General features: G+C 25.8%; 2 protein-coding genes across 3 annotated transcripts in view; one reads left to right on the top strand and one right to left on the bottom strand.

Moving 5' to 3' along the window:
- LOC132949210 (orexin receptor type 2-like) overlaps nucleotides 1-13,130 on the bottom strand; it is a 177,501-nt gene that overhangs the window by 121,598 nt on the left and 42,773 nt on the right. The window lies entirely within an intron of this gene.
- Nucleotides 11,419-12,912, top strand: LOC132948805 (uncharacterized). 2 transcript variants are annotated; one of them, XM_061019454.1, is made up of 5 exons: nucleotides 11,419-12,009; nucleotides 12,107-12,184; nucleotides 12,246-12,374; nucleotides 12,436-12,492; nucleotides 12,569-12,912. In XM_061019454.1, exons 1-5 carry the CDS (start codon nucleotides 11,952-11,954, stop codon nucleotides 12,586-12,588), a joined length of 342 nt encoding a protein of 113 aa, XP_060875437.1. In that variant the 5' UTR covers nucleotides 11,419-11,951; the 3' UTR covers nucleotides 12,589-12,912. The 2 variants fall into 2 exon arrangements, with proteins under 2 accessions (XP_060875437.1, XP_060875436.1); XM_061019453.1 differs by lacking the exon at nucleotides 11,419-12,009 and having other exon boundaries at nucleotides 12,031-12,184.

The raw sequence follows: 13,130 nt of genomic DNA, 5'->3' as shown, positions 1-13,130 counted from the left end.
TAATAAACACCAAAACAAATTTACTCAACAATTTGATTCGTAATAAAAATTGTGTATACAAATTACCACTCTGTTAATAATGTGTTTTGCATTTATAATTAAACTTATATAAAATACCTAGACGAATTAAAATGTCATTTGAATACTTGAAAAAAAAAAAAAAAAAAAAAAAAAAAAAAATTTGAATACTTAATATAATTGAGTATTTCTCTATACATATAAGTATTATTATCATCGTCAGATCCATTTAAATCATATTCAATTTTGTATTATCAAGTATTATAATAATATGTTCGATTAATAAAATGTAACATTGTACTGTACGAAGATTCTACTTTATCAAAACAAAACTTTTTTTTGGAATAGTGTGATTGCAAGTGCTCCGTCCAGTTTTGGAATATTATATCTTTTTCACAATCAATTACAGTGAAGGGCGAAGGTTTTGTTCTACTGGTTAACAAAACCTCTCGACAGTCATCTGGTGTTTCGGTGAAGGAGTTACAATTTACCAAGCTCATATTTCGGTCACACTCCAAGTAAGAGTGGCCTCTAATTGGAAAAACCATTTTCACGAGATCAAAACGATCTTTTTGAGTAACGAGATAATGTGAAAACTAATAATAATAATGCTATCTCGCAATATTATCGTATATTGTGTATTATACGAAACGCGTTACTGGGAAATACGTCATGTTACAATAATTTTGTTATTATTATAAATAACAAAATTATCAAGAATACGTCATATTATTATTGCAGTAGGTACAGTAGAAAGGAAAAAGATAAAATAAAATAATATATTTCGGAACTGGACTTCAATCTGTTTTCCCCACAACCGCATGAACTAAAATCTTTCTTCACCAGTATACCTAATCTTTTCCATTTAATAACTATGGACTGAAAGATTTTTTCACTGAATCGATTTCAACTGTCGATATTACTCCATATTTGATATCGAATCAAACCATAAAATCAAAATCGAAAAAAATGGACTACTACCGTTTTTCCCCTGCACCCTTCATATTGGTTGGTATTTATAGGTTAAAATCACATAAATAATCCAAATTATTATTATAATAAGTTAATTAAAACGATGATATTAATATTGTTACAACATTAGAGTAGATATACCTATAATACAAATATGGAAGTATTAGGATCAACTATACCGAGTAATTAAAAAAAAATTGTAATTATTATAATGATAAAAAATATACATAAAATAATTTTATTTATAAAATAATTTCGCGGTTTAAAAAAGGGAAAATGTTTATTTTTTTTACTGTAGAAAAAATAGTTATTTACATAATTCCTTATGATTTAATACCAAATCAGATGTGGGAGTTACCGGGTTAATATTATGTATAACTGTAAATATAATATCTGTATCATAAATTCATAATTAATTAAGTCGAGTTGAATAGCACAGTGAGTAAATTATGGCCGTATAATATAGAACTACGCTAAGTCACGTAAGTTGAATGATTGAAGTTGAAATCGCATGACATACTGTTACTTAATTGTATAAATGTGTTCAAGTTATTTAAATTTAAACTTCAAAGTGCACGATGTAAACATGATTTTTCCTTGAACATGAGCTTATTACATAATTTCTACAGCTAAAAATAAATAAATATAGGTAATATACCTAAGTCATCTCTAAAACGAACACGTCAAAGGACCCTCGGTAGTTGGTTTGTACACGAAACGGTCAGATCCCCGAATAATCATATTGGATCAAAAAACCAACTATATAAATACAACTACCGACAATATTTAATACCTCCGAAAGAGGAACTGATCATTTCGACCTGAAATGAAACAAGCAAATAGATGTTTCAACACCACACCTTTCACAACATGTCAGACACTGAATCGGGGAACACCTAGTGAAGACATCAAATAACATATGGTACAGGTACTAAAAATATATAAACGACAATAATTTCAACAATTATACATAATATAATTTATTATTTTAATCATACATCCTATAACGATGAGAGGCTTTACCCAGGGGGGGGGGGGTAGTATTCAATGACCAGGTAAACTCAAAATCTACTATACTTCTTCTTCTTGGGTTTGTCGGCCATTCAGACCATGCCATCACATATATAATTCTACAGCCTTCCCTATCAGCCGCTCGTGCGTTCCAATCCAGTCCTCCATTCAGTGCCTCCACGTCTTTTTTCATAACATCTTCCCACCTAAATCTGGGTGTCTCCAGTCGTATTTTCCTAACTGGGTTCTCATCTATGACCATTCTTATGAGTTGATTCCGGCTTTTCAAAGCATGTACAGCCCACCGAAGTCTTCGGTTTCTGATTATGCTTGATATATTTTCCTTCCGGAATAGCCTTTCCCGTTCATCATTTTTCCTTCATCTCCATTTTCCAAAATCTACTGTACAGCAGATAGATTTACCCTGTTTTATGTTATTATTATTTGTTAATTGTTCTCTCTCATTGACACTTATTTTAAAAGTTTTATTAAATAACTGTATCAGCATATTTTGAATTACTTATCTATCGACTTTATAATATGACTTGCACAATTAATAACAAAAATATATATTAATTATACAAGACTGAGTTGAGATATAATTAATTATGTTTTATTTAGTTTTTTCATAAAAACAATAAATAAAACTTAACAATATTATAAACTAATAAAGTTGTTTACTAATGTAATGGAACACATCAAGTACCTATTCAAGTTCATTTGAAAATAAAAAATGAATTAAAGAAATTCATGAACTATACTCTATTTAGCATAGAGTATAAGTAAGTAAAGTATATTCGATTAACAAGCTTGTTTAAATGTTTTTCATTTCAAATTTATATTATGAACATTAATTTATGATTTATAATAAGAATCAAATTATAAATAATGATAATGGTGATTTGAAAAATTGCAATATTTCAAAGTGTGACATAGTACTAAAATATTTGTAGTTTAATATTTATATATTTTTATGTTGTATAAGTGCAGAATACAACCAATGTGGTTTTGCGTCAAAAATAAAGTTATGAGTTATTATTTTATTTTTTTAATACGAATTTATAACACTCGTACTATATAGTAGATATATACAAATATAAGTAATGTATAAGTAATACGAATTTCAAACCAAAAAAATAAAAGTTTAAACATTTTAATAATAACAATTCATTAATATGTGTGTGTGAGAGTGTACATAATATTTTAAAATACATTAAAAGTCGATTAAAAATGGTTCTGACGGTATTATTATATTTATAGGTCACACATTACAACAATGCCTATAGTAATAAATAATATTATTGCAACCGTTTTAGATTCTGAGCAAAGCGATGAATGTATTGATTTTACAATGATGTGTGTTTTTTTTTTTATTTTTTATTTTTTTTTTTTTTTGTCTGTCATCACCTTTTAGGACAGTAAAAGTGCTTGGATTTTCTTCAACAGTAACTTTTCTGATAGGAAAGTGAATCTAGTTGGTACTTTGGGGGGTCAAAAGTAAAAATTTCCCAGTAGTTTTCAAAAACGACGTGAAAAACAAAAGAAAAATTAAGGAAAAACGGGAATTACGCAAAATCTGTTTTTGAGAAAATCGATTTTGGTTTTTGGTGTAACTCTAAAACAAATGACCGTAGCGACATGAAATTTTGGCTGAATGTTTATATTAGCATTTTCTATACACCATAAAATTTACAAAATATTTTGACTCTTTTTGAGCTGTTTACGGCCATTGTCAGTTTTCAATTTTTTTAGTTTTTTTTTCTATAAATATCAATAAAATGTTATCTGTTGAGTAAAAAAGCTTGAAAATGTAATAGAAGGCTCCTAGGTTATTGTTTCAAAGGCAGATGAAAAAAATTAAAAATCCTTAGTCACAGTTTTTAATTATAAGCATTTGAAGTTCAAATTTTGACAAAATACGGAAAAATCACGAAAAATAGCAAATTATTTTGATGAGAATTCATAAAAATTTTTCTTTTTAAATCTAAGATTTGAAAATGTAATATAAGATTACTCATAAGTTTGTCTACCTTTATCAAAAAAAAAAATGTCTAGAAGAAACTTAAATTAAATTTTTATGAGCGTCTGAAATTTATATTTTTACAACATTTGATATTTACTCGATTTCCCATGTAACAATTTTCTTATTTTATTGTAATTAAAAAACGAATGACTGTAGATACTTGAAAATTTCACTGAATGTTTATATTAGCATTTTCTATACACCATAAAATGTTGAAAATATTTTGACTCTTTTTGAGCTGTTTACGGACATTGTCAGTTTTCAATTTTTTTAGTTTTTTTTTCTATAAATATCAATAAATTTTTATTTGTTGGGTAAAAAAACGTGAAAATTTAATATAAGGCTCCTGATATATCGTTCTAATAGCAGTTGAAAAATATTAAAAATACATAGGCACAATTTTTTTTTATAAGCATTTAAAGTTCAAATTTTGACAACATTTATCAAATTTATAATTTATTAATTATTTTGTAGTTAAAAATTTATAAATTTTTAACTTTTATGGCTAAGGATTGAAAATTTAAAACAAGGCTCCACGTAAATAGGTTATATATAAATTACTTTATTCACAATAATATCATCAAATATACTTGGTAAAATCATAGGCTGACTGACCGTTTTCGCTCAGAATCGTTTTTCTTATACAATGATATTATATCATTGAATTCAAATTTAACACCATCCATTACAGTGACCCACTTGTAACCTACCGTACAGCAGAGCGACATCCACTTATCCACCTTTTTCTTTTTAAATCTAAAATTTTAAAATGTGATATAAGATTACTCATAAGTCATAAGTTTGTCTTCCTTTATCAAAAAAAAATGTCTACAAGAAACTTAAATTAAATTTTTATGAGCGTCTGAAATTTATATTTTTACAACATTTGATTTTCACTCGATTTCTCATGTAACAATTTTCTTATTTTATTGTAATTAAAAAACGAATGATTGTAGATACTTGAAAATTCCACTGAATGTTTATATTAGCATTTTCTATACACCATACAACTTTGAAAATATTTTGACTCTTTTTGAGCGGTTTACGGACATTGTGAGTTTTTTTAAAATTTTTTTAGTTTTTTTTTCTATAAATATCAATAAAAATATTTTTGTTGGGTAAAAAAGCATGAAAATTTAATATAAGGCTCCTGATATATCGTTCTAATAGCAGTTGAAAAATATTAAAAATACATAGGCACAATTTTTTTTTATAAGCATTTAAATTTCAAATGTTGACAACATTTATCAAATTTATAATTTATTAATTATTTTGTAGTTAAAAATGTATAGAATGTTTAACTTTTATGGCTAAGGATTGTAAATTTAAAACAAGGCTCCACGTAAATAGGTTATATATAAATTACTTTATTCACAATAATATCATCAAATATACTTGGCAATATCATAGGCTGACTGACCGTTTTCGCTCAGAATCGTTTTTCTTATACAATGATATTATATCATTGAATTCAAATTTAACACTATCCATTACAGTGACCCACTTGTAACCTACTGTACAGCAGAGCGACATCCACTTATCCACCTTTTTTATAACGTTTTGTACACAGCAGTGAGACAATACTAAAATTCTGTTAAATATAATTTTACATCGCTAAATTGATTTTTATGAACTTTAAATGTTTATACAACTCATATAAAATGTATAACATGAAATGTTTTTCTATAATTATAACTACTTATTTTTTATTGGTTCTATTGTCATAATAGAAAAATTCATAAGACATAATATACCTACCAATAATTTTTAACGGAATTTTTCATTTGTATAAACAAATCAGCCATTTTATTGGTTCAAATATTTTTTACTGCCACATTACATGGCATAAATATAATTTCAGAACTTCCATAATTTTACTGACGTAATAAAATATTAACTGCAGTTTTAAAAACTATCTTACAGATAGGTAGGTAGTTAAAAAGATATTTCTTAGAACACAATTAAATTGTTTCAAAGGTTTTTGGTATCGATTACCTATATGATATTAAGTACCTACAAACAAACAAACTTAGTATTTTAAAATCTATAAGCTTATTGAGTTTTAGGTTTCTATACATAAGTATTAAGTTTAGAACACCTTATATCCCCGTTGTGTCCATCTATCGGTAGTTACAAATACCTACATATTATATAAATTATATATATATATTATGGTAACTATAGTTACGATTGTTGTTATTCATTTTTTCATTTTAATATTAATATTCATTACCTATTCAAAACAATAAAATAGAAATACATTTAACTCATATAAATAAATAATTATATTACAATTCTATTCAAAGTGAACAGTTCTAGCCAATATTAAAAAATATTAAAAAATATCAAAATATGAGTATTTAATATACATAGATTCGTAATAAAAATATTAAAAAATAGGTACTTGAATATTACAAAGCTTGCCAAATTCTTTCAACATTGTGAATGAAATTATAGTTTATTGCGTTGCATTAAAAATTAAAATACGTCAAACTAGGAATTTATGGCGTTCGCTGAGTGAATTTTCCTAACTTGTTTATCGTTAATGAACCTACCCATATGAAATTAGATTAAAAGTATAGACAATTCATATTGCTTTACATCAGCTCAATATTACAAACATTACAATGCCTTTTGTCATAGTATATTAAATTAGTGTACTACTAGTAGTAATACTACTACTCGATAATATTATTGAACATTATGATGTAGACAGTTTAAAAACTGATATAATATGTTTAACGTTATATAGTATAGAATCTATACAGACGAAATATTATTTAATATACTCCTAGATAGGCACTTACACAAATTTAAGCACTAAAGATAATTTAATTTTCTTTACATACATGCAAAAGAATTTACGATATTATTAACAAAAACTTTAAAGAACAACACACTAACATAAATAATGCCTAATTAATATCAATATTGCCGCCTCGTGGTTTAATATACCGAATATTCCACTCTAACCTGACTTTCCAGCCTCAAAATATTCCTACACATTATTTAACATTGGGTTATAATTAAATAAATATACGAAGTGAATGCTACTGAGTACCGACGAACTATGAACGAACGCGGTAAAATAAGTTATATCAAGTAAGGAACACTAACATGGCTTTTAATTTATTGGTAATTTGTCTGTTTGAATATGTGTCAGGGATTATCATCAAATGGTAACTTAGTCTTGACCATTAAAGTTCTAATTAATAATATTTAGAAGTTTATATTGAATTTTCTTCTATTAATAATAAAGTGTACTGTGTACACAATGGCTTGGATAATATTCAATATACATACAAAAGATAATTTAAGTTTGAACAAGATTATAACTGTCTCGTTACACCCGTTTCGGGTTAAATGGTTAAAGATCAGTGTTTTTTGGCGAACACTTTTCCACGCAGCAAAAAATCTCAGTCAGTTTTTATTGCAGCACATATAGATTATAAATTTACTGTACTTTGGACAAGTATATTTTCAATTAACATAGTTGTTTTTGAGGGTAACGACGTAAAAAAATCTAGACATGGTTCAGGGTCTAACAACGATAAATCATTGAACTCTAAAATTAACCTTAAGCAGAACTCTAATAAAAACCAAAACTCTAGAATACGCAATTGCCGAACTATAGAGGTACTCTGAGGTAAATACTAGATGAAACGTTGTACCAAAATAATGTTAACAGAAAATGAAAAATGAACATAAATGTGAAACGAATTTCTCACTTCGATTAGAATCAAATAGCAAACTAATTTACAGTTTTATATAAACAGATTTCCATATGAAATCGTTTTTAAATGTAATGGTTTATCATTATTAGCAAATTTTAAGACAACCACTGAAGTCTACAAGTGCTCTCCCACCTAACTCCTTTGTCTATATTAGTTAGTTAGTGTATTTTTGATAGTTAATACTTAATAATAATAATCAAATGTTAAAAAAAAATATGAAGAAATGGATCATACCATACTTCTTTTAAGAAACGCCAGATTAAATTAACAATCATTTTTCTCTGATCGATGTGCACTTTAAAACTACCAGATATAATATTTTATAAATGATTTAGGTATATTTCAATACATTTAAATAAAAAATCTCATTGTTATCACTAATTATTTTTAAATAGCAATTTTAATAGGGAATGGAAGTATAATAGAAATAATGAAATGGCTTTGTATTGCCAAACAACTAATTACTGAATAAAAAAAATTTCTTTAATTTTGATATACAAAATAATCAAGATAAAAAAGGTGGATAAGTGGATGTCGCTCTGCTGTACGGTAGGTTACAAGTGGGTCACTGTAATGGATGGTGTTAAATTTGAATTCAATGATATAATATCATTGTATAAGAAAAACGATTCTGAGCGAAAACGGTCAGTCAGCCTATGATTTTACCAAGTATATTTGATGATATTATTGTGAATAAAGTAATTTATATATAACCTATTTACGTGGAGCCTTGTTTTAAATTTTCAATCCTTAGCCATAAAAGTTAAAAATTTATAAATTTTTAACTACAAAATAATTAATAAATTATAAATTTGATAAATGTTGTCAAAATTTGAACTTTAAATGCTTATAAAAAAAAATTGTGCCTATGTATTTTTAATATTTTTCAACTGCTATTAGAACGATATATCAGGAGCCTTATATTAAATTTTCACGTTTTTTTACCCAACAAATAAAAATTTATTGATATTTATAGAAAAAAAAACTAAAAAAATTGAAAACTGACAATGTCCGTAAACAGCTCAAAAAGAGTCAAAATATTTTCAACATTTTATGGTGTATAGAAAATGCTAATATAAACATTCAGTGAAATTTTCAAGTATCTACAGTCATTCGTTTTTTAATTACAATAAAATAAGAAAATTGTTACATGGGAAATCGAGTAAATATCAAATGTTGTAAAAATATAAATTTCAGACGCTCATAAAAATTTAATTTAAGTTTCTTCTAGACATTTTTTTTTTTGATAAAGGTAGACAAACTTATGAGTAATCTTATATTACATTTTCAAATCTTAGATTTAAAAAGAAAAATTTTTATGAATTCTCATCAAAATAATTTGCTATTTTTCGTGATTTTTCCGTATTTTGTCAAAATTTGAACTTTAAATGCTTATAATTAAAAACTGTGACTAAGGATTTTTAATTTTTTTCATCTGCCTTTGAAACAATAACCTAGGAGCCTTCTATTACATTTTCAAGCTTTTTTACTCAACAGATAACATTTTATTGATATTTATAGAAAAAAAAACTAAAAAAATTGAAAACTGACAATAGCCGTAAACAGCTCAAAAAGAGTCAAAATATTTTGTAAATTTTATGGTGTATAGAAAATGCTAATATAAACATTCAGCCAAAATTTCATGTCGCTACGGTCATTTGTTTTAGAGTTACACCAAAAACCAAAATCGATTTTCTCAAAAACAGATTTTGCGTAATTCCCGTTTTTCCTTAATTTTTCTTTTGTTTTTCACGTCGTTTTTGAAAACTACTGGGAAATTTTTACTTTTGACCCCCCAAAGTACCAACTAGATTCACTTTCCTATCAGAAAAGTTACTGTTGAAGAAAATCCAAACACTTTTACTGTCCTAAAAGGTGATGACAGACACAAAAATAAAAAAAAAAACACACATCATTGTAGAATCAATACATTCATCGCTTCGCTCAGAATCTAAAAATGTTTAATAATATACTGTGTAATTATCACGTAGATTAGAAGGCTGTTTTTGAATTAAAACAAGAACAAATTAAAATTACAGATCACAAAAATTTTAAATAGCTATATTCTATAATTAGGTGTCGTACTGTTATTTCCGATATCTATTACTTTGGTTGTGTTATTTTTGAATTCTCTAACTGTTTTTAAGTATTTCGGATAAAAATAAAAAGTTTAAAGTTCAAAAATAAACGTGGGTTGGCGTATACGATATGATTTCTTTATAAGCTTCAAAACTATTTGCCATTTATTATGGATTTAAAATAATTGACAATAATATTACTCTTACAAATTAAAATAATCATTAGATCAGGCCAAAACAAAAGAACACTTATATCTTTGTACCAATGTTCCCTTGTATTACTGTTTCCACATCCATGAACCTTTCAGAGATTTTAAATTAAAAATTTTAAAGTATATACTATATACTTGGGTTATCATTGACCAAACAATTTCCATTATACTTACGAGATAAATAAATTAACTTTATATCAATTGTTTGTATAATTATAATAAACAAATAAACCCAATGTGAATCGTAAATGATAAAATAAATAAAATGTGAACTTCATGTTTCAACTGCAACTTCAATGATAGTTCATATTTGGCTGAGTGTTATTCCGTAATTTATCATTATTATAGGCAATAGTACAAAACATGAAAATATGAACTTAACGAAGTTGAATGTGCACATGTATATTTGAACGCTGGTTAAGTAAATATTTATAGGTAGGTGTACCAGTTACAAACGAATACCGTTAATTTATTTACTAAATTTACTGAAACGGCAGTGATTATTATAGGAAATAAGTGAACATCTATTATTCGAGTAATCGACCATTAACATTTTCGGGAAAATAAACATTATACTGTTATTCTGCTAATATTCGTGTATATAATAATGGGTGGCTTGCACTTGGTAAAAAAGTGATGTTGGACATAATTATCTGAAGCGTGAAAACAATTTATAAAATAAAAAAATTAGGTCAAATTGTTTTCTACCAAAAAAAAAAAAATATATATATTTTGATTAATCTAAATTTACATTATATATTTATAATTGTTCACTTGCGATACAAAGTTTCGATGCGCAACCAATATAACTAATATTTATCTTGACTATAATATCTAATATTTGAAATATGATTTTTAAAAGACGTTACCTACTAAATTTGTATAGCTTTTATTAGTTTTTAGTTTATTTCGTTTTAAATTCTATTTCTATTTCAACAGTAGTACCTAAAGTTATTTCCAAGTTTTTGAATCTAATATAGAATAGGTTGTAAACTTGTAGTACCTTATGATACTTGTCATCGAAAATTAATTAAATATTTTTCTTATAATAGAAAAAATACCTATAACTTAATATTTTAAATCATATCTCGAAAATAAAAATATTATCACATTTTATATAATATTAAAATAAGGAAAAAAATTTACTTACATCAAAATTCTAATTAATAATATCAAGCTATCGTGTTATATATGTATTAATAGCTAAAAATATGTGTTTTACAAATATAATTATATAATATATAGAAATTAAAAAAATATAGATATTTTATAAAACAGAATATTGTATTGTTTTTAATATATTATAGTATTTAATAAATGTAGTATATATATATTATGCTACATTATACTCATAGGCGTGCGCACGGGGTGTGCAGGGTGTGCAGCTGCACACCCTGCAATAATGTGTGCATACTTTAATTTGTTATGAAACATTGTTTTTAATTATTTAAAACTGATTATTGAGAGTCGGTATAATTTATTCTGTATCATATTATATAATATATACATAGGTATATAAATATATAACATTATTATGTAATTACACGAATAATAATTATAGATACTCCGTTCATCGAGATAACGCAATACCTAATAATAATATTATATCTAATATCTATTGTGGTATTATTTGGTATTATGTTCATGTTCATGACCGTGTTCAAAGATTTAACTACGAATTCGGGTAGAAGAATTTTTGATTGATAGTGTTTCCCTCCAATTTTTTGTGTTTATCACATCAGTTATCTGGTTTTCAATTAATAAAATAATGTTAATAACAAAACGTCAATAATATATTATATAATATCATAGACATGTCTATGATTATTGATTAATATTCGAATTACTGAATCTTAATTCTTAAATCGTAAGTCGTAATATTTGATATTATATTATAATTGGTATGGCTTCAAAAAAACAAAATACATTGTTGAATTTTTTCAAACATAAAGAAAAACAAGGTAAGAAAAATTTTATGAAAATACTAAATGCATTTAATTACAATTTTCATTTTAAATAATACATTTTCTCATATTAATGCGCCTACAAATGATCCAGATGATCCAATGTCTATTGATAAAAATACAGACAACCCGTTGTTGATGTGTGAACAATCACCGAAAGTCAATTATTTATGTAAGATATTGAAGAAAACAGTTTTACTGATACAGTCAATAAAATAATTTTTTTATTTTAGATAATACATTTTCTTATATTAATGCGCCTACAAATGATCCAGATGATCCAATGTCTATTGATAAAATTACAGACTACCCGGATGCCTCGTTGTTGATGTCTGATCAATCACCAAAAGTCAATGATTTAAGTAAGATATTAAAGAAAACAGTTTTACTGATACAGTCAATGAAATACAATTTTTATTTTAGATAATACATTAGATAATACTATAGAGAAAGAATCAGACTTAAACAATTCAAATATAGGTATGTACTTTCAATCTAATAAATTCTATGAAATAAATGTTAAATGTAATTTTATTGTTTTGGTGTTGTTTAACAGGTCCCTGGTTCATGTTCTAATGTGTGTAACTAATAAGTAATCAGTAATCACTAATCACCACCGCTGTATATCCTAAATATTGTGTTATGTAGCCAGTTATTATTTTTTGTTGTACCAATATTCAATGTTTTAGTTACATTATAATTTAAAACATTATAATTATAAGCAAATTTATAATAATAATTTATAATTTATTCTGTAAAATGTATTTTTTAATGTACATTGCTATTAACCACTGCTGTATTACTAATATTGTGCCATGTAGATGTAGTTAAAGTTTTAGCTTGTATCAATGTTTTAATTGTGTTATAATTTACAAATATATATATATACTATTACTTTCAGATTGTCGTATGCTCTTACCATCTAACCAGCCCAATTGTACTCTCCTACATCCTCTAGATCCAGCAACTCCATTGCCTTCTAATAAAATTGAATTATCTGATCGTATAAAAAGAGGTCCTTATCAACCAATTCTTGAAAACTATCCAAGAACCAAAATGTCAAACACTCAAAGGCAATTTCATAAAGAATGGTTTAAGAGTTTCAGCTGGCTGGAATA

Source organism: Metopolophium dirhodum, chromosome 7 (genome assembly GCF_019925205.1).
Source record: "Metopolophium dirhodum isolate CAU chromosome 7, ASM1992520v1, whole genome shotgun sequence".
Classification (NCBI taxonomy): domain Eukaryota; kingdom Metazoa; phylum Arthropoda; class Insecta; order Hemiptera; family Aphididae; genus Metopolophium; species Metopolophium dirhodum.
This window is presented reverse-complemented; position numbering and strand designations above follow the sequence as displayed.